Source organism: Pyxicephalus adspersus, chromosome 1, assembly GCF_032062135.1.
Source record: "Pyxicephalus adspersus chromosome 1, UCB_Pads_2.0, whole genome shotgun sequence".
Taxonomy (NCBI): Eukaryota; Metazoa; Chordata; class Amphibia; order Anura; family Pyxicephalidae; genus Pyxicephalus; species Pyxicephalus adspersus.
The window spans coordinates 141,041,332-141,064,384 of NC_092858.1; the positions used below are offsets into that span (position 1 = coordinate 141,041,332).

Genomic DNA, 23,053 nt, shown 5'->3' on the forward strand with positions numbered 1-23,053 from the left:
CTCATAGTCATTGATCTTGGGCAACAATAATCTAGTGTGTGTACATAGCTTTAGTTCTTTTTGGCATTTATTGGTTGTGTCTTAAACATTAGTGAAGTTTGTACACATACTTGTAACATGTCCTGCATATGATAGCTAAGAGGTCTTTTACAGTAAAGCAAAATATATGCAAAGTGCCCTGTAGCAGCCAACCAGTAACTGTTTTTGACTATAGGTAGACAAAGTCTGATTGGATGTTAGGGGTTCTTTGCACACAATATGCTTTCCTTACACTTGTTTTTTTTTTTTTTTTTTTTAACTATGTATATAATGCAGTTTGCTATATATAATATCTATCTATACAGTATCCAACCAGGTGTCTGATCTATTGAAAACTAGTTTTACACAGTGCAGTAAAGGAAAATCTAAAACAGAACTCAAACTGCTAGAGCTTTATGGGGATTGTAGCTGATTCTGATTAAGGGACAAAAGTTACCAACTGGTTCATCCTTTGGTTGCCAAAAGAATCCATAATTCATTGCTAGGCAATTTGAATCATTTGCATAGAATGCATGGGGATTAGCGAGAAAGTCCTTTGGGATTCATTACTTTTCCTATGAACAAAAGAGCACCGTTATCATCAGAACGAAGAACAAACAGGAATGGGTGATCCAAATGGAACTCTAGCGGGAAGTGATTGATCTGCTTGGGATCCACCTTTGGTGCTTCCTCTCTTCCATCTTCGTTTAGTTCCATTACAACCTTGTGCACAGCCTGTGTGAGCTTCACTGATTTAGAAGAGATTTTACTGAAGTCAGGAGTTGAAAAAAGTGGCTGAAGTTCTGCAAAAAGAAGTATAACATTAGACAAAATATGCACACAAAGTGACATTTTTCTTTTTATTTGTATTGTTTAACTAGGGATTTTTCTGAGTAGCACTTTACATTCTAGTCAGATAAAGATAAAGTGGCAATTGTGGACTGAAGACAGAACTTTCCTCCTCCTCAAATTTATATTGTTAAAAATGTGGTTTATATAGGATTATCTATATATTACTGCAGTTCAGTAAGAAATAATGAAGTGCAGCAGTTCATAGTCACCAATCATATTTCAGTTTATTATCTTCTTTGTAGAAGATAAATTGTGGTTGCTTTGTCTTCCTGCACTTTGTCATTTGCCTTGACAAAACACATAAAGGCAAAAAAAAAAAAAAAACAATGTGCCCATCTATAGCAAGTCATTAAATGTATTTTGTATTAATATAATCTAATTACTTGTTTTTTTAGATTTTTGCTTAGATTTAGTTTTCACAGGCCAGCTGTCAGTATAAGTCAATTATATTATTTATAATCAGCAAAGAGTTTCGAAATGCACAAAAATTTTTATCATGTTTAACCTGCTCCAGGAATCCTCGAATGTGTTCTGAATTTAGCCTTACCTATACATTTACCATGTACATTTTTTAATAAACTGTTATCTGTTTGACATCTGGAATACAACGAAATTATTATAATTAGAGATTTCTTTTTTCTCTATTTCCCTGCTGTAAATATTCAATCAAGCATTTTTTAAACAAATATGTGAATATTCCATTCGTTTTTTTTATTTTGATTCCATATTAAAATAAATGTAAACATTAGCAGATCCCTAGCTAAGTGTTAATATAGATTATTTAATGATAATAACTCTTGAATAATTAAATAATGTCTTACTTTACTTTTTAGTTTTATATAAATATATCATTGTGATATCAAAAAAACAATTAGCCAGATATTGCACTCATTAGGGACTCGTAAACGAGCTTTAAAAAGATCATGGACACCATAAGGTTCAAGATGGTATTTTTTTGTTCCTTGTCCTCCTTTTCAAAGAATTGCTTTAACCTAGCGCTGCCTAATCTATTGGTGCTATATAAATCCTGTTTAATATTATTAATAATAATAATAATAATAATAATAATATTACCCTACTGAGTTACCTTTGTCTTTTTGAAGATTGATGATTTCATAGGCTTAGGCTTGCCCCTTGCTGTTACTTGTGAAACAAGTACTTTGATTAAAAGAATGCAGAATAGCATTCAATAGAAGGGCACCGTGTGGCATTGTATGGTGCCCAATTCTCTTGTTGTTTGCTTAGTTTTACACATTTTACAATTTGCTTTGATTAAAACTGAAAACTTACTCAAATCTTGTAGTGAGCTGGCAAGTTCTGCCTCATAATCCAACTTCAGTTTTGGTATACTAAGCTTTATGGCGACTGACTGCAATGCCCGATCTATATCATGAACAAATTCGGAAGTTAGACCTTCTTCAATCAGGGTAAGGTTCTGAGTGACAGTGAGAGGCAGGAAGAACATAATGCTGATTCCTCCAGTCAGTGGCAGCTGCATAATCTGGGAACAAAAGCAAAAAATATTTTACATTTTACCGAGACTTAAAATATGCATGATTTGGGGCCACATCTGTATTTATTGATAAATCATCAATGACAATAAAGTACAGAAGCAACCACCATCTTCAAAAGCCATCAATGTTAACAAAATGTGTGTCAGTCCTCAAAATTAATCAACATAGTGTCACTATGTTGTCTTGTTGAAGGTACCCTGCATTGCCCCGAAACTTTGGCTTTTTAACATATTGTGATATACAAGAATTCTGTAGCTAGGAGTCCTGGTGACCTTGTCTTCTGTTTTCATGCCAATGTTATCTAATGTCCCGGAAATGGGGGCTCCTGTCTCTGTCATTTTCAGGTTCCTCCACTCTCCACTATCAGGCTATTGCCTGTATTATTAGGTGTACTCCCACTGAGTTTGCACTGATGGCTGTGGTGTTGTCCCCACTCTTCCTTTAGTCTCTAATGGGTTTCTCTCTTGGCTTTTATTTCTCTTATTGTCTTTTCATTCTTCCTTCTTGGACACTCTTACCATTCTCATCCTTTACTCTGGTCTGATTGACATACAGAGAACAGGTGATACGTTATTCTTTACCCAATATTGCCCCCTTCCAAAATATACACCCCCTTTTTCATTTAAATGCAACGAAAGAAGATTATTTTGTTCCCCCATTAGTAGCAGCAGATACCTGGAGCTGAGATGGGTATAGGACTCCACAACTGCTCCATCAATGTTTTCTGACAGTATCAAATATTGCTAAAGATGTCATTGGGAGATGGCATGATGCCACACATATTTTGGTCCTATCCTGTCCTGAAACCCTTCTTGGCTATGGTTAGGACAGTTACTTAAAAATGTACTGACTGACACTTATTGGAAAATCCTGCATTCATTTTGTTGCTCTTTCAAGCCCCCCTGTATTTTATATTCGCTTATGTTTAGGAACCTTAGAGACCAAACATCAAGTTTATCTTAGCATTTATTGTTCTATATGGTTAGCAGACTGTCTACATTTCTGGTAAATTGTTTCTCTGCTTTATTAAATGTTTTGCATTCCAGTGTACCCTGTTGTTTCCCTTTCTTTAAATAAAGAACAAAAAAACCTGTCCATCTTGCCAAAAATCCAGTAAGCTCCTAACATTCTGTACTCTTTGTCTAGGTTTCATGGAAATCTTGCCTAGTTCCCTTTTGTGGACTACAGGACTTCCCATATGTATAGAGATAAGAAGATTGTAAGGTGGTCTAAAGTTCAATTCACAAGCATAGTGGTTAAATATGGGGGGCAGCCACCCACAGGGTCCTTTCAGTTGTATCTTCTCCCGGATTTGTCTTTAGCAGAAGACTAGTATACATTTCAGATATACAATATTCAGAAACAGTAGTTACATGCCCACTTGGCTCTCCAGTATTGCAGAGACCCCAAGGCTGGGTATTTTATCAATCTACTGACTAAGACTACATTTATTCATTCTGCTGTAAAAAAAGGTGAAAGAGTCCCTCATCGAACTTCAAATTGGCCACAATGGGAGCCGGAAACTCCATTGAGGCCTTACATTAGAAGTCCCTTAGGAGAAATATAAAGGCAGTGGGGGGTTTCTAGTATTTTCTGTGGGTGTACTTAGCTTAATTTTCTTAGAGAAATAGAAAATGTATTAGTAAGCATTTACTTTATAATCCTTTGTTTCTGTGTATAGTTTTATAATTACTAAGCTCCAGCTTTCTACTATGCTTCAGTTTTATACTCCTCTATAAAAGTATGTCAACTGCTAATTTATTTTTCTGCATGTTTTGTGATTTGCCAGCCACGCAAAGGCTTCCTTCTTATTTATTGCTCAGCAGATGTAAGATAAAGGCCTACAAAATATTTTGTGCAGCCTCTGGCAATATGAAATGATTCTGTACAAAAAATAAAAAATACCGGGCTCATTTTTGAGCTGCATAAATAGCTGTCCAGAGAATTACTGCCTAGTGCATATTTTAGCAATAATCATTGAATTACTAAGAATCCAGAATCATTTATTCTTCAGTAAATTCAAATAAGTTATGTTTTAGTTCTTCTTCCCTTCCAGCGGTATGACTAGTATACACAGAGGAAATACTTATGATTTGCTGATATAGAGAGCATTGGTTTTTCAGCATGCTGCTGTATTAATCCATTAATACATGCGTGGCAAGGTCATAATGAGCTGCAAGTAATAAAAAAGACAATAAGTTACATTTATCAAGGTGTCCTAAAGTAGAAATGTACGTGCCGCCCTTAGCCACCAATCAGTCAGGGAGCAGATGACAATGCTAAGCAAAACTCTGTGAATGCTTAATTAGGATTTGTGTTGTGAATTTATCCTAAATAGCAGGGAGATCAGACTACATAGTAGAACGTCCCACAACATCTTTTAGCAGTCTTTTAGCAGTTAAACGTTATGATGTATCTAACTGAATAAGCCTAGGTACCCTTTAGGTTGTGTTTAGCATGCTTTGTAATACCATTAATTCAAGTACATTTAAACTTAATTGCTTACATTTTTTACAAGCTTTACAGTGACACTGTCACTTGCCGATTCAGGTTTCAGTGGAGACTATAGGTAACTGTGTAAAAAAGCTTGCAAGTTGCACCATTGTTACCATCATTAATGACATTTAGCCACTTCCGAAACAAGTGCATTCAGGCAGAAAGTGGCTGCAAAGAGGTTTGAGGAGGTTTATTTATAAAACAACCACCATATTACACAGCCCAGTAGCATAAACAAAAGTACACGGTATAATAGATCCTGAGTTTTCCAGATCATATTTAAAACTACTATCAACACTAAATTATTTACAAATTCACCGCAGGAAGAAAAAAGGATTAAAACAAGAATTTGTACACCCGTAGTGAAAGGCATTGTGGAGAAATTATTCTTTAAAGATGAACTTGCAGCTTGTTTCCCCTTTACTTTTTATAAAGAGCAGACACCTGTCAGCCCTCTTAAGGTAAGCACACAATAGGTTTTCTAATGTTAGGTACACACTTTCTACATCTATCGACCAAAACGCAATTGAAGAAAGAGCAGCATTGGCTGTTATCAATTGTTAGCGATCCAACAGGGTGGAAAATTAGTGACCTCAACCACAATGTCAAGGGGACACCTGTACACCCATTAGATTTGTGCCCAAGATGAGCATGAAAAATAATTTTAGGAAAACAAAATCTAAGGGGTCTATGGGCCTTAAGCTGTTAGAAACCTGCACTGTAAAGTTTTTGTTGGAGATCTTTGGGACTGAATTATTTCACAGTACAAACACCTGAAAAGTTTAGTGAAGGTGTGTTTACTACTTGTTAACATGTGGATATTATGTTGGACACAGGGGGAGGGCATCTTTATTTACTGCATGTTTTCTATGTTTCATAAAATTGTCCAGGGACAAGGATATTTTCTATTATCTTCTCATTGCTCTTTATCCGTCCTAAAATCGTGTCACTGTCCAAAACTTATGTCATACAATTCCTTTTTAATGTAAATTAGATTTGATTGTCTTTTTTGTTATATATTCCCATATTATTACTAATAACCTACCCTAATTATCTAGTTCTGACCTTTACAAATAATAAAGTAAAATATGCAAAGAAAAAAAAGAGCATTGAAGAAAAAGTCTATCCGCAAATTCAATGTTTCCTCATCCCCTCTCTTCCAAGACAACATCCCTTTTCCTTCTCAAATTTTTGGTGAACTAAGTTACAGGAATCAAGATGTTTGTACATGTTCCCTATATCATAACGTATTGATATTGCTGGGGCTTTTAGTGCATGTCCTTTATGATGTCTACCAGCTGTGGTCCTAGCTCAAATATTTTAACTTAATATTTCCTAAGGAATGTAGTTTTATCTTTCTGTATTGACAGAGAAATAACATTTGTGTAGAGAACTGCTTCTTGTATAGAGATCAGGTTTAGTTTTATGACAGATTCCCTCCATGTTGTATATTGTCAGGACAACAAGATTTAGTATTCAACGCAAAAGAGAGATGAGTTCAGTCTAGTATTCACATTAGTGAAAAATTAATACCATGATTTAGGAAAGAAGCTAAAAAAAGAACTCTGTGCATTACTCCCACGTGGAATGCTAAGAAAAGAGTCATTTCTCACCCTGCAGTTAAAGTCGGAGTCTAGGCCATATCTCACAGGTACATTGTTGGCTGTCATCATTGGAACTGAGATGGATATCTGTTCATCTGTGTAGAAATCACGTAGGACGGTTTCACGAGAATTAAATTTGTATGCCCACTGACCTGCAATAAAATTAAAAATATGTTACAGCAATTCTCACCCATGATGGAAACACCATTACACAGCATGTCTTTAGAAAGAGAGAAATGAGCTTTTGTTAAGCATTGTACTCCTATCTCCATGAAACCATTAATTTGCTTATAATTGCAGAATAATCTACCCAGCAAAAATAACTTTAATTACAAAAATATTAATTACCAGTTCCTTTTTATGTAATTGAAGGTGAGACAATTGACTTTTAGCAGTAGCAGACAAGGTTTACAAACAGTGTCATGTACAAGGTATAAGGCTGTTCTTGTTGTTGGCCATTGTGGCTGCAGAGCTCCATAACATCAGATAACATGTAATAGGTAAGTTCGTTTAATGTAATTAACATAATATAGAGGTACATTGCTTAATGTGGCTTTATTTTTTGTATTTACTTCAATCTGACTTGCAAGAAGAAATCCATATATTGATAAAGTCAGTTTTTTTATATATTACTTTTTTATTTACTTGCCTTTTTAACTTACAAGTAAATGTGACAATTTCAAGATAGTAGATTTCTTAGCACAGCTCCTTTCCTCCTTGCACATCATACCTTACCACCAAGTCTTTCTATCCCTTTAGTAGTAAAATACTATGAAAAAGGAAGCTATGTGTATTTTAACTTGCAAATTTGTATTATAAATTTCTTTTGTTTGAGCAATTCATAATTCAAGATTGTGTCATTTTACCTATTCAGGGTTACCCAGACCCTACTAAAATTCCTTGCACTGCTGTCATTTTGTTGGAGCAATCACAAATACCCACTGTTTCTAGGTATGGAGGAGCTTGTAACCCCCTTCAAAGATATTTGGATTGGGCCCATGTGGCTGATTGCTAGCCCTAAACACAGCTGAGTAATAGGACATTATTAACCCTAAATGGACCCTACACAGAGTTTGACTCCACATAAAATAAGGGACTGCAAGCAGTAACCTTCCTGGTCTCCCCTCTCCAAATTTAGAATTTCCATCATTGCTAAAGTCTAACTCCTTTGATCAGGTCCCAGTACACTTCCCCCCCCCCCCCCCCCCCCCCCCGGTGCCAACCCTTCTGTGATTGTGTGGGGTTTAAGCTAGTGATGGACTCTCACATTTCCATACACAAAGTCACAACAGCCACCAAACTGGTAATACAAGCCTTACTCCTTCGATCTGTGTATTTATAATGTTTATTATATATTATGACCTTTTTTAATATAGATGACTTACAGAAAAGAAAATTTAGCTTGTCATTCTACAAGATACAAGAGTAAGTTTCTTCTTACAAACTAGGCTAGTTATGTTTTCTCTTACCGTACTAGTCTACCAAAGTCCATCTGTACCTTGGTAAAAGGCATCATGATAATGGATATTAGAGACAAACTCTTGCACATACCAAGTATCACTACCATAGCAGGTAAGTGTAATAATGGCCAACACAACCCACAGTTTCAAATGTCCGTCCATGAGCTTACCTTTGAAATAAGCAGCTCCTAGAAGGAGGATGCTGACACCTGAAGGAATCTCCTTGAAAAATTTCAGTACTTTCCCATCTGTTCTCTTCTGTACATAATCATTGGCTTCTGAGATATCGAGGCGGGCATTTCCTGACAAGACGCGAGGCTTGTATCCATAGGACTTTTCCATCTGATTCACAAAATCAGCCCGCAACCTAAGCCCTGAAAATCAAAAATGACTTTTATAAAAATATGTTCTATGTGCAGATCTCTAGGTATTTTCCTCAAAGCAGTTGAGTCTTGAGGCTAATATAGTTTTGTAAAGCATTGGCCTTCCATGTAAACCTAGCATCAGTTTTTTGATATGATAAATATGAGTAACACTTGCAGGTCGCAGTACTCCCAATGATGATACCCTAATCTTTGGTTTTCCCCTCACTCTGTTGTAACCACTGGCACCTTTGACATACAGAAGTTTATTTATTCCTGGAAGCCAGCTATGCCAGGAATGTACACAAAGTTAAGCATGCACAACTCCATTTACAGATCATGCTATAATCCGTTGAGAAATTGTTATTGGACACGTGCCTGGCAATTTTTTACTACTGAACTTGTTTCCCCTTCTCAATGGGTTTTGGGAATTTATATTGTTAAGTTTGCTGACTACTGCTACTGTACTACCTTTGGTTTTTCTCCTGAAGAACCTATACTAGCGAAACACACATTTTTTGTGAAATAAATTGTCCAAGGATTGTTTGACATTGCATCCCCCATCTCCTTGATTGTAAGCTCTTTGGTGCAGGGTCCTCTTCTCCTCTTGTGTCACTGTCTGTATCTGTCTGTCATTTGCAACCCCTGATTATTGTACAGCACTGTGTAATATCTTGGCACTATCCAAATCCTGTTTAATACTAATAATAATAATAATAATCTATATACTGTGTGTTTTTAATGTGTTAATTAAGTACTTTTGTTGTACCTTAACAGTCCCACAGAATTATATAGTGTTTTTACATTTGTATTGTTGGAGCAATGTTACATCTTTAACAACTGGAATCTGATGTTGGAACTAAATCATTATGAGCTGTAATTTTTTTTTTACCCCAAACTTCTAACAATAATGACAGATTTACTATCTCTACTTTTTTTCTTTTTCAGAATTTTTTTTGCACTTCCTTGTTTAATCATGCAAATTCAGATTTTTACTGACCTTCATTATTTCTTACAGTTGCTAAATTAATTATCTTTTTTTTGTCTGTCAGCAAGTTTACTGATGTTAACAAGCCCACTTCTCCCACATTCTAACTGTTTTCACAGATCACAGTTTCGTTTTGTTTTTAATAAGGTGATGTTAGAAGTGATTTAACAGCTTACTTCTCTCCAAGATGACTCGAGATGTGCTTTTCACTCCTATGTCCTTGGAAGAAAGACTTGCAAGCAGCTCCTTATAGGTGGCATGGACATCAGGATCATTAAGCAGGTCGTAGTACAAAGTACGATGTATTAAGGATTCGGTCCGCTGTCCAGCACCTGTACAAATGAACCAGTTTTTCAGTTATACTGCACATAATATATGTATTTAATATATGCTAGGTTATCAGTAAACAAACTACCTTGATCCAAATATTTTTATAGTTTTTATTGGCAAATACATTTATTTAAATTTATATTTATTATATTTTTTATTTGGATTTATATTAAAACAGTTTGTCTGTTTCTGAAGCTAAGTTTCATATTTCATATCTTGCATGCATTTTAGAGATTTACTGCATCTTTTTTATATCATTCCAGGTCAGTGTAATTCTAGGCACACACCATAAGATTTTTCCTTTATCTTTTATCAAAAAACATGATCAATGTAACAAAATATTTAAATTGATCCTTGTGATCCACTACAAGTGTTCTATGTACCATTACCTTGTTTGATATTAGATTTGAACTTTGATTTATTCTACTTTTATATCCAATTATACTGTCAATCACAACACAAAATGTTTGAATTTCAATACAATGGTTAACTAAATTATTATAGAAAGAAAATAAAGACAGCTTAACCATGGGATACATTTTAGCTGATCCTCAAAGCAGGAAAACTAGAAGGTAACAGGATAAAATGGAATACTGATCCTTGTAAGCAAAGAATTTGCATTTTTAGGGTACTTTCAGTCTTAAATCATCCAATAAGATTTCTGATCTTCCCTTTCAGCAAAAATCCTAAATCTACTTGCATATCCTAAATAATTGTTGCCTGGGACAAACATTTATGATGTTTGATCTTTTATGATTTAGTTTGTGCACAGCAGACCCCTGACCATGTTTAGCATTCCACCATAGTGGATCAATAAACGACCAACTGGGGACAAGCGCTATACAGCGCTCCTACATTGTGGAAATATAAAAGATCATTTCCAGCGAAGAATTTTTATGGTTTGTATGCAGTTTTATACTAGGTGCCTAAAATCATATATGTAGCCACTAATAAATAAAGGCTGAACCAGCATTTTCTCCACAGACGGAAGGTATTTCAGCGACTGCTTCTTAATAAATTTACATTATTTAGTTATGTTTAGATGGCAATTTGGAGGGAAGTGCTAATCCATAACCTCTGTTGTAGATTGAGCCACCTACCCTGATAAATATAAATAGTCATCAAGGAAGGAAAGAGAAGAAAGCCAGGGTATTTTAGGTGCGGCAATGTATTGAATAAAGCTTCAAGTGTGCACATAGCTACAGTTTCAACATATGGCACTGGTCTCCCCCACTGCACAATATGGGGGGGATAGACCCATGAACTGGACAATAAATTCCTAACAAAATTATTACAGATTAGCGCCTCATGTCCCGACACGTTTTGCCTCTTTGGGCTTCCTCAGGGGACTTGGTGGAGAGCGTTTGTTCAGTGACTGCACGTAAGCATATGTACATACATATGATTATACACAAATCATATATTGCAGTATAAGTTGTGTATATAATCTTAGTATTATGGTGGTCATGTATACAAAAGTGCAAAAGTATATACAAAAATATGTACAAAAATACATAATCTGGTATCCATAACATAAGTGACAAATTTACATATGTGATATATATGACAGAAATTAGTGAATCTAACTTTAACTATGAACTGAATGTAGAATTGCTCTATGATCAAATACTAGATGCATCTATACTGAGGTGCAGAACATAATTTTAGGCTAAAGTGTAGAGCCACAATGATGACAGTAATTGTGTTATGTTAATTACCATAAAGGTGTCAGGGTATGTTTAAATGGCTTTTCAATTTTAAGCAACATTCCTATGTTTATTTGGACTGCACTTCCCTAATACACCTAGGGTACAATTGATAAAAATGTAAAGGTTAACCATTTACTTTAGACACAGCCAAGAAAAGTACAAAAGTATCAATATGTTGTTTTTACATGTAGAGGAATAATGGTGTGCCTGGATTTTGCTGCACTTGCTAGGGATAAATATCAGCGTGTGAGGATCATTTTTGTTTTGTTAAATATGCAGAACCAATCAGGGTCGACAGTTCTGCATTATAATAATTATTGATTAGGAGCCTATTCCTACTGTGACTGTGAATTGCATCAAGTAGGTTGCCATGAATTGTGTTTGGCAGTCCATTCATTTGAATGGGGAGGCCAATGAATAATATCTTCACTTTTTGAAAGCGGTGTGCACAATATTGCAGTGCAGCATGTTGATATGGTGTGTTTGGAGTGCCATTGGGAATAAACCAGTTCACCAAGACTTAAATTATGTTATAAGCAGTATGCTAATATTCAGGTAAATGCAGATGGACAAACAGCAGCAGTTTTATTATATTGCACCATGAAAAGTGTGATTTCATTTGATAACTCACCCAAGGAAATAGCAGAAAGGGCAGTGGCGAAGGTCAGCGGTGACATGAAGATGTTGCTGGATGGATTCTTGCTTGCATGCATGCGGTAAAGGTCATAGCCAAAGTTGGATGCAGAAGAGGCAAGCCTGTTGACCGGGCTCTTGTAGAATGGATCCTCTTCTTCCACAACAGTTGGGTTCTGATTTTATAACAGTAATAGAAGTTAGTACTACTAAAATCATAAGAAAAAGTCCAAAATATGTAATCTGTGAGCATTTCTGTTACCAAATTCAATAGAAAGGGGTGATGAAATCACTAAGCAAAGCAATTTCCCTTTGCAAAATCAAGTGCAGGTTAACAACATTGGAATATCCCTTCCCTTTCCATGATTTTCTTCATCTATAGGTGTTGACCTCACCCATCCCCATTGCAACTACTAACTGTCTACATCCATATGCCCCTGTAACTGCTGCTTATCATTTCTCAGGGCAGGTTTTATGATGGTGACACCATATGGAATGTATTTCTGAATGTCTGCTTGTAGTCTCATGACGTGAAGTGACCTAAAGTGGTTGAATAAGGACTTTCTTGTCAGGACTATTGGATATCATTTTAATGAAAGCTGCACATTTATAAAGTTTAAAATCTATTTTGTTTTGTATTTTCCTTCCCTGGTTTCTCCTATACAAACCTTTCCCTTTTCAATGTATACAATTTTTATTATGCAGTAATATCATCATTGGCTCTCAGTGTAAATAATGTAGGCAGATAGGCAAGTTAGGAGACATTTGCAAGGTGCTGTACATGGCTTCTTGAAAGCATCACCATGTCCTGTTTAAGGACTTTCTGTCCTTGTTGGTTAGGGAGATTTACAAATATCAAAATGTCTTGATAGATGGATGCTGGGAAAAGTAAATGTTTCTAGGTAGACAGTATTTGCATGCAGACCACCCTAGGTAATGCCTGCATGTAAAACAGAGCCTCCATGATTAAAATAACTGGAATCCAAATAATAAAAGTGGCAGGTCCAGGATAATCAGTTAGGAAATATTGCAGGTACTTTATGACTTGATGCAGCTCTAATGCACACTATGGGAAGCTCAACATAAGCAATTTCAGGACATCAACTGTGCAAGACTGAAATTAAGGTTTGCTATCAGTTTTATAAATGACTTGGGAGAAACCAATTACCATGTTTAAAGTTTTTGTGAGATTATAGTGATTGGGTTTCTTTGTAAGTCCCCAGTATTTGATAGCACTACAGCCTCTTGTTTCTGTAGACACGTAGGTGTTCATAAAACACAACTCTCTCCGCAGAATTGCATCTCTGATGTTGTTTCACACTTACTGCTATGTGTGTTTGTTTACAATACTGAGATACAAAATATTTATTGGCTGAAAACATGCGATTTTCTCACCTCCTCTGCAGCATCTTGAGAGCTGGTGAAAGAGAAAATAGTCGTAGCAAGAAGGAAAACTAAGTAGTTCTTCATGTTGAGTCCTGTAGGTAAATATCACATTAAAGAAATCAGAAACAGATAAAGTGCCTTGCAAAAAGGTGCTACAAGCATCCTACGTTATGGAGAGTTTGCTGTATCAAAAAAAAAGGTTTACAAATCTAATAATTCAAAATATAATAAAACAAATTTTGCCCCAGCATTTTTTCTTCCCTTTTTTTTTGCATTGTATGGAGTGAGGAAGGGTAGAACCATTTTTCTTCACTATTGTCCCTTGAAAAAAAAGTGAAGGAAAATTCCCAACAGGGACACGACATAAAAACCATACAAAATGACAAAACAAACATTACATAAAAAGCAGGGCTTCAACCTTCCCTTCTCTACATTATTTGTATCTCTCTTGGAGATTTCCTTATATTTCATGTTCTGGTCCAGAGCTATATGAAACTGGCAGAGGAGATCTACACCTTCTCCCCTTTACGCTGAATTAAAATAAAAAGAACTAAAATAAAATGCATTGTGGCTGGAGATGACCTTTATGGACGGATTTGGACTCTTTATTTTTCTAAAATTATTGTAGTCTTCTATCTATTGTATTGAAGTGCTTCTATCTACCCTTGCATGATTTTTTTGTTTGTATTATGCAACAGGAAGTGCCGAACCAGACAAGGTGAATGGAAACACACATAATTTACCACCTGGTTCAAACAAAAATATGTAATTCATAATGTTTATACCCTGTACCGCTATGTTACCATAACAAGCATATTGACATTTTATTATATTTTGTATTTTCCAGTAGAGAAGTTGACTCACTCTTTTTCATTGCAGAAAATCTTAAATGAAGTGGAAACATGTTTGGGAGAAAAACAGAATTTATAACTCTAATAGAAATACCAGACTAAAATTTTATCCAAATTGCTAGGAGTGTCCCAAGAAGTTGCAATGAGCCTGTCCATAGTGCCAGACTGCTGATCGGAAGGACTAAATATAGACCTCAAGCCACTTGTAAATTTTTTTTTGGGACTTACACCTTTTCTTTAAATATACCCTCCCAGCATGGCGCCATCATTACTATTTCTGAAAACAAATACGTCAAGGCATTTAAAGGATTTATGATTTGTTTTGCAGGCTCTGAACTTTATTTTAAAAGTGAGCAGTACAGTGCAGAAGTGAGCTGTAAAGCAGCCCTATCATTTCTAGCAGAGGCAGAAGTTGTACCTCTCCTTGATCCACCTGAGCCTGTGACTCCTGTGGACCTCTAAGTATACTTTCAGGATGGCTGACAGTGAATATGTAAGGGGGATCACATATCTGATCTCCCCTGTGTACAGGAAACATGGAAGCACTTGGCTCCAAGTAGATATATAGCTGTCACATTTCCTGACGGAAACAAAAAATGATTACACAGCTCAACAAAAAAAAAAACATTTTTTTCACTTGCCAAGGATTTTTCAATACATTTAGTGTATTTAGGTCTGCTGTATCCAGAAATGACATCAGTTTCATTGAATTAGCTCTAGCTTTTGTGATACAGGAATCCGAATAGACGATTTTACCAACAAAATGTTAGCACAGCATATTCAATCTTTATTTACCGATGTTTTGCATTTTATATAATAAATGTAGCATTATTTTCATGAAACTTTCGTTTTCCTTCATTTTATGCATACATTTTCTTTTTTTACAGAAAGAAGTCAGTCAAAACAAGCATCTGAACTTTTAGCATCCGGGCTAAAAGAACTGTCTGAGACTGAAAGTTAAAATAATGGTTTATAGGACAAGAGAGGTGACACTCCTACCATATTTCAGTGAAGATGAAGACTTCATGTACTGTTGTAACATCCCTGGACTACTAGCCCATATAGCAGTACTAGAATACCGAGCAGAAGACTGGCGGCTTCTCATAGACAGTTCTACTTGAAGTATGAAATCTGTTTCACTGCATAATGGCAACTGCTATGCATCAATTCCAATTGGTCACTCCACAAAACTTAAAGAAGAATAAAATATTCTTATACAATACAATTCTACATTATTCAAATATCCAAATGGTCTTACAAAAGCTTTGCTATCATGAACACCAATGGTCCATATGTGTTGATTTAAAAATGGTGAACTTCCTACTTGGACAGCAAAGTGGATACACAAAGTACCAATGTTTCATCTGCTTGTGGGATAGTAGAACAAAGCAGGATCACTGGAAAAAAGTGACATGGCCTCCAAGGGAAAACATGAAAAAGGTGCAGCAAACATCATTAACGAGCCAATGGTTGACAAAGAAAAAAATCATTCTCCCTTCACTACACATAAAGTTGGGCTTAATGAAGCAATTTGATAAAGCTCTGAACAAGGACGTGATTGCTTCAAATACATTTGTAGATTCTTCCCTGGATTGCGTACTGAAAAAATAAAAGCAGGAATCTTTGATGGACCCCATATCCAGAAACTGATAAATGATTCAAATTTCACGTGACTGATACTGAAGCTTCTGCCTGGCACAGCTATGTCATGGTTGTCAATAACTTTTTGGGTAACCATAAAGCACAAAATTATGAAGAACTGGTACAAAACTTGCTCTTGCTTCTAAATTTGTGTGCTACTATGAGCATAAAGGTACACTATCTCCATAGCCATTTATAAAAATTTCTAGAAAACCTTGGCGATTTCAGTGAGGAACAAGGGGAGAGGTTCCATCAAGATATAAAGGTGATGGAAGAAAGGTATCAGGGCAGATGGGATAGACACATGATGGCAGACTACTGCTGGAGCCTTCCACGTTATTATCCTAATCATCAGCATAAAAGGAAATCATACAAACTGAGTTTTTCAATGACTTCTTTCTGATTAGTTCTGTATTTACTGAATACAGATCATATATTGACATTAAGTATTTAAAAAATAAATTTTTATATGTAGGCATATGTAGTTTATTTTTGCTTAATTTTCATGTTTCATTAGTTTTCTATGAGGTTATCATTGAGGTCATTACTTCAAAAACTAGAGCCAATCTAGCAAAACCAATACCATATTTGGAATCTGTGCATCAAACATAACCTAAAATGACTTTAATCTGTTTGGCAAGAAAACGTTTGTTGACCAGTGTAATCAAACTGTATTTATGTAGCGCCAACTTATTACGTAGCACTATACATTAAATAGGCGTAGCAAATGACAGACAGATACAGACAGTGATATAGGAGGAGGAGGAGAGGACCTGGCTCAGAATAGCTTACAATCCACGTGTAGGGAAGACACTAAAGGGAAAGAGAGGAGTAATTCTAGGAGCATTATTTATGTTTAATGGTAAATTGATAAACTGTATTTTTTAGAGCTACCCATGCAAAATATTGGGTATCCTAGTTTGTTAGTTTATGCTTGACATGTTTGATATCTGTTTTACAAGTCTCATCTTTCATATTGTATCAAAATATGGGGATTGCATGGTGTTTGTGTGTAATGCATTAGGTTTTTCAGGCAGCTGTGTATGTTATGTAAAATAAACATTTCCAACATCGCCTTTTTTTATTCTACAGGTTTGGTTTCAGATAACAAATACAGAGTTTTAGGGGGTTTAAGTATTTTTAAGGCCAAACATTTCTGTAATGTGTGTGTGAAAAAAGGAAATACATTTTTGAAAAAAAATATTACTAGCAATAGAGTTAGGTATTCATTAATTTATTGATGTACATAATGTTAAGGGAAAACTGCAAATCAGGAACTGGTATACATTGGTATTGGTATACATACATGAAAGTAGTTAGAAAAAGAAAGATATCTACTTTCTGAAATGACTCCAAAACCCTTCCACATATTAAACAGAGACAAAATATACCCTTTTTTGATAAAAAAAAAAAAAACTTAAATTAACTTGAAAAGTGGAGTAACACTTTACAACTACTTACATTAGTACTGGCCAGTATACCATTACATTGTAAAAATGTCCTATTCTAATGGCTATACTGGGGGCAGGGATTTCTAAAAGAATTTAGGATAGCACTGCCCAGGTAATTCTAGAATGAATACTTTTTGTTCAGTGAAATGTCACCAGCTCAGTAATGTACATCCAGTTAAGCGGAAACAAGAATATAGGAACTAATTTTAGGTATTTATTACTTAAGAGCTGTCATCATTGCCATGCGGCAAACACTTTATATAAAGTTACAGGTATTCCTAGATAAAAGAATGTCCCATAGAGTATGATTTATGGGATAAAAGAATGGCCCTGGTACCATTTTACTCCCCTTAGGGCTCACTATAATAAGCATGCCCACTGGTATTTTTATTGGAGCGTTCCTAAAGAGTTACCTCTATCATATCAAAATTACATTACAAAATGCCTTGTAGAAATAAATGATTCCAGTATAAAAGATACTCTTAAATAGTGTATGTTAGAGCTTGACTCTCCTACTAATGCTATAGGACATTAGTTGTCTCCAGGGAAATGAGAGTGCCAATGACCCATGGATATCCTTCATGGTCGGCTTAATTTCTGTGAAATCAACATAGTTATGTTTATCATGTGCCTGACATCAAATAGCACTATGACTATGAATTACACATTGCTGTCTCGTGCAATTTCCTAATACATAGGAGATTAATTGCATTGCCACATTCTCTAGTAGTGAAGTGTCGAGATAAAAGGTGCGGCACAATATTTTTGCCTAACTTAGGCATATTGAGCTAGTGCATCAAACTTCACAAATGTTGGTCTGAATGCTAATTAAATGCAAGTGCTTACCCCTTCAAATCTCAATTTATCGCTGCAATCATTTTTATTGATATGTGATTCAAAGTACAGCCCAAGAGCTGTAGTTTCATGCATTAGATTTAGGGAATATGTAAACCTTAACTTAATGTATAAGAAACATCTGTCATTTTCTTTTTATAAAATTCTTTTTTTCATTTTTTTTCCTTTTCATCCTTCTTGCATATCATAACTCTGCTGTGGGGTGCTCAGAAGTTCCTGGCTTTTCCCCCTTCCAGATGAAATAGAAAAATCAGTGTGGGGGCATATGACAGCCTAATATCTTAGTATGTAACGGTGCCAATATCAGGTCTTTGCAATTCTTAAAACTGTTTTTTCTTTTAGTGAGAAGCTGTGATGGCAGAGGCACAAGCAAGTTTCACGTCGTTGGAGTTACGGGCCGTCATGAAGTTTTTGTTTCTCCAGGGAAAGTCAGCAGAGGACATTCACACTGACATGTCACAAACACTCGGAGAGAACTGTTTTTCCTACAGCACTGCTAAAACCTGGATATCTCATTTCAAGACTGGGCATTTCACCGTTGAAGATGAGCCCCGCAGCGGGCGCCCCCCAACCTCAACTGACCCGGCAACCTGCGATGCTGATTATTGAGGACTGGCGAATATCCGCAAAAAAGATAGCCAAGATACTTGACATCTCACGGAAGCGTGTTGGGTTTGTTATCACCACTATTCTAGACATGCGCAAGCTTTCAGCAAAGAGGATGCTGAAATGTTTGAACAGTGACCAGAAGAAGGAACGAGTTGAAGCATTCAAAGCCATTTTGGCCCATTTTGAAGCTGCACAGCACTTTTTGGCTAGGTAAGTGACTGAGGATGAAACCTGGCTCCACATCTATGATCCTGAAACCAAGAAGCAGTCAAAGGAATGGTGCCACAGTGGGTCCCTGTGGTTGAAGAAGTTCAGAACCCAGCAATCGTCCAAAAAAGTCATGGCGTCCATTTTCTGGGACAAAGACGGTATTCTGTTAACTACCTCAGGGCTCCAGTATCACCGGACAGTATTATGCTAACCTTCTGGACCAGCTGAAGGAGGCATTTAAGATGAAACACTGTGGAAAGTTCACCAAAGAGATCCTTTTTTTGCAGGACAATGCACCTGCGCACACGTCCAAAGTTGTGGCTGCCAAATTAAACACCCTGGGTTTCCAATTGGTCCACCATCCCCCCTACTCACCTGACCTGGCCCCTTCGGACTAATACACATTGACATCAAAGTGAGGTGACACAAAGGGACTCAAATTTGCATAAGGCTGATTCTAAATGGCAATCTGGATATCCAGTGAGCCAGGTAAGTGTGTGTGGACCTGTTAGAAGAGGTAATCCATGAAGCAAGGTGAAAAATACTTGTGGGACGAGGAACTGAATGGGGCTGCATGCTGCTTCTCCACCTTCTGAGGATAGACAGGTCATTGTAATGAACACCTATCTGCATCTGGTTCATATAGTGGAAATAAATCCCAACATAGAAAAATTGTGACTGGACAGGTCCTCTATACCAGACAATGTGTCTTCTACAATAAAATAACCCTACCTGCCTGATCATAATTTTTGAAATACACTCACATGTCACAAGTGTTTCCTTATTCTACTGCTCCTCTTCCAGTACCTGATCTCTGACATTTTGATTGGCTAGGATGATGTAACTCTTGCTCATGTGTGCAAGAGTTCATTCAGTTTCGGCAGCCCCAGGAGATGCTGGGATACCCATCATATACTCAGCATCACATGATATGCTGTGCATGTGCAGCTCAGTGTTTTGTTTTGTTTTGTTTTTTACATATAAAGCACAGGCAGGTAAGCGGGTGTTGCCTGCCCTTCTCCAATAAAAATCCTGCCTGATTGTCAACATTCCTTGCAAAACTACAGTTCCACTTATAGGGCAGTCCCAGGTTTTACTGAATTTCTTTAAAGAGCATCTCTCGTACATACTATTGCATAGATAAAATGTCTAAAAAATTATTTAGTTGTTATAATCTGTATATTAGGTGTAAACACATTGAAGGAAACAGGTAGCCATACATGACCCCATTCACTGCCACTACAGCCAAGTGGTGGCGGTGCTAACTACCACACATGACCCTACTCACTGCACCTACACCTCTAGACACTTTAATTTCCTTCCTTCCATTTCCTCACCCTCCACCACCTCACCAATGGGCTTTTGTATTTATCCCACACAAATGGGCACACTTTTGCTAGTTTCTCATTACACAGAATACAACAGGAATTAAAAAAAGATGATGGAAGAAACCCATACAAGATTGGGAATTATGGCAGTAAATTCCTACATTGTCCAAGACATGTAAAAATTCAAGGCCTGATTCAGACCACCAGGCTTCACATATACCTATATAAAGTATCATTCTAACTGCTTTGATGAATTTTAACCTTCTAGACAGAAACAATTGGATTTAATGTTAAGAAGTGCCATGTGCCCCTACGTAGTTATTGTGCCTGTTTATTGCTAATGTATGGTGCATGGTTTCAGCCCTCAAACCATGCACCATAGAAGACCCATGCACAAACAATTTGGGCACCTACTTGTTTATTTTAGTAAGTATGGGTAAGTTATGGTTCTATGATAGCAACCTACAAAATGCAGTGCGGTGCCTACAAAACTGCCGCATATCACTATTTACAAACCGAGCATTGGGTTATACATTGAGATCTACATGATTAGTGCCAAAAGGAAGGATCCTAATTCAACCAAAGTACCTGGCCCCGGATGTGGTTTACCATGTAAGCTCCTGATTGCCCTCTTTTGTCCCAAAGACCCCCATGCAACACCGGCAATCTACCTGTCCGTGCATGATAGTTCTTCTTGCTTACAAAGACCCTATGAAGAAATGGCAAATGTTACAACACAGATAAACTGTTTAATTTATGCAATCTTGAAGAATTCCTTAGGGCTTGCTGTCAGCCTCTCTCAGTGATTGTAACAGCAGGTGTAGAGATTTGTGAGTGTACAGCACCAGCTACGTGTCTCTTATGAATACCTGTTTTAAAAAAAAAAAAGACTCATGCTGGGAATGCAACATCAAACAGCAGTCACCTTGTGCTTTCCACTACTTTCCGTTTTCATGCTGATCACATATCTCCTAATCATATATTCAAGACCTATGCAAATTTTTTCTATCAGTGGGCCTCATTAAAAACAGTGATGCCTTCACAGGTGATTTATAAATCCACTCTGAGTACACAAACAGCAGTTTGCTTTTCCTCCCTGTTCAGAACAGACAGCCATTAAGGCCCACAACTTCCAGCCATGTATTGTAGCAATCTATTGTTGTATTTTAATGTCGGAGCAATAAATTGTTATTCTTTCAATTAATGCGTGGTTGCTTGCCCTCGGCTACAATACCTGCTCAGAAATATCTGTATAATAGACAAGTCTGTGGGTTGCTTTTGTAACGTGCTCACTTCTGCCTTTTGTGCGTTTCTGTTACGGGTCACAGAACAAAATTCAAATGCCATTAAACCAATCGTTAAAGAAGCAACCAAACTTTGGGGAAAAGAGCACAGATGGTGGGTGGTTTCACCTCCTTGCAACCCCAATACATCTTTTGCTTGGAACTAAACTTTGAATGAAAAACAGCTTCATCAGTCTGTCCAAGTCCTCTCTTTGCTGAGCCTCCAGCTGTTATTTTGTTTAATTTCATTCAAGCATTGAAATGTCTCCCTGGCTTCCTCTGACCTTCTCGTGTCCATAAAACAGGCTGGTTGAAAACAGACATAAGGCCGCCCAAGGACACAGGAATATTTTATGGGACATGTTCTAAGAGGGCAGTGGTTGGATGTTTCACACACCAGAGTTGTGATGGATCTGGGATTTACTTAAACCCTATAATAATTCAGAACAATATGTTTGGAAAATGATGTGTTTTCTTAGGCAGTAATCAGAATAAAAGGCGGTCACATGCAACAGAAAGCAAAATAAATATGTTCATGCCACAGATGAAAAACATCTGCAACAAGGATCTCCTATACCCAATTGTGGCATAAATAAAGAAATAAATTGGATTCCTACCATGTTGAAAGCCTCTCTCGTGTTGAATTTCACAAGAATATCTGTGAAGTATGTACAACTTTATAAATTGTAAGATAATGAAGGTGAACCTAGAAACAGTAAGGCTCAGCCCCAAACTCTGCCCTGCTGATCTCCAGCGTTGGCCATTTTCTTCCTATATGCACTCGCACCAGTATTGAAAACAGAATTCATTGCTCTGCACAGGTTTTCTGACAATGACATAAGTGGACCATGCCAGCTTGGTGTATCAGCATGGCTACTTGTAGTCTCTTCCATGTGCATGTATAAAATTCTCAAATGTAACGTTACCCTGACCAAAGACCTTCATAGCAGAATTACCATGTAGTGTTTTAATCAAAAATTTAAAATCATTTAAACTACTCTTAAAATTATATTAATGTGTTACATTTGACATAAAATGTTAAGATCTGCTTTACCATCATCTAGAGTTTCTAATGATGTCACTGTTTAGCTCTGTGATTATATGTTGTACTTAACAAAATTATGGTACAGCCACTCACTTGGTATCCCTATCATTCCTCTGCTGCTGTACAACTAACGTGTCCTGCCATAAACTTTGCATATGCTTGTTTCAGGTTAGTGATTCTGTAAGTAGCAAACAAGGATGTGCATAACAGCCCTGAAGCATGCACTGCCAAAAACAAGTCAGCATTGGCAGCTTCCACGTCAATCCCGTGAATGTTTCCCCTAAAATAATGTCTTAGCTTTTGAAGTTAGAGGTCTTCTAACATGTAAATGATCTGATCTCTAAAAACCACAAATGTAGGAGTCAGATATGAGACATGCTGTGGCTGTGCCTCCCCCACTACTTATAATCATTGCAGGCTGAGAAAGA

At 36.6% G+C, this 23,053-nt stretch overlaps 1 protein-coding gene across 1 annotated transcript in view; it reads right to left on the reverse strand.

The window, feature by feature from the left end:
- Window positions 1-273: 273 nt before the first annotated feature.
- SERPINF1 (serpin family F member 1) overlaps window positions 274-23,053 on the reverse strand; it is a 34,375-nt gene continuing 11,595 nt past the window's right edge. Inside the window, exons 2-8 of the mRNA XM_072429473.1 lie at window positions 13,362-13,444; window positions 11,965-12,142; window positions 9,471-9,626; window positions 8,115-8,318; window positions 6,494-6,636; window positions 2,161-2,371; window positions 274-821 (exon numbers count right to left, since the gene is read on the reverse strand). Of these exons, the coding sequence (XP_072285574.1) occupies window positions 559-821; window positions 2,161-2,371; window positions 6,494-6,636; window positions 8,115-8,318; window positions 9,471-9,626; window positions 11,965-12,142; window positions 13,362-13,436 (1,230 nt within the window). The 5' untranslated portion in view covers window positions 13,437-13,444 and the 3' untranslated portion in view covers window positions 274-558. The remainder of the gene's footprint in view (window positions 822-2,160; window positions 2,372-6,493; window positions 6,637-8,114; window positions 8,319-9,470; window positions 9,627-11,964; window positions 12,143-13,361; window positions 13,445-23,053) is intronic.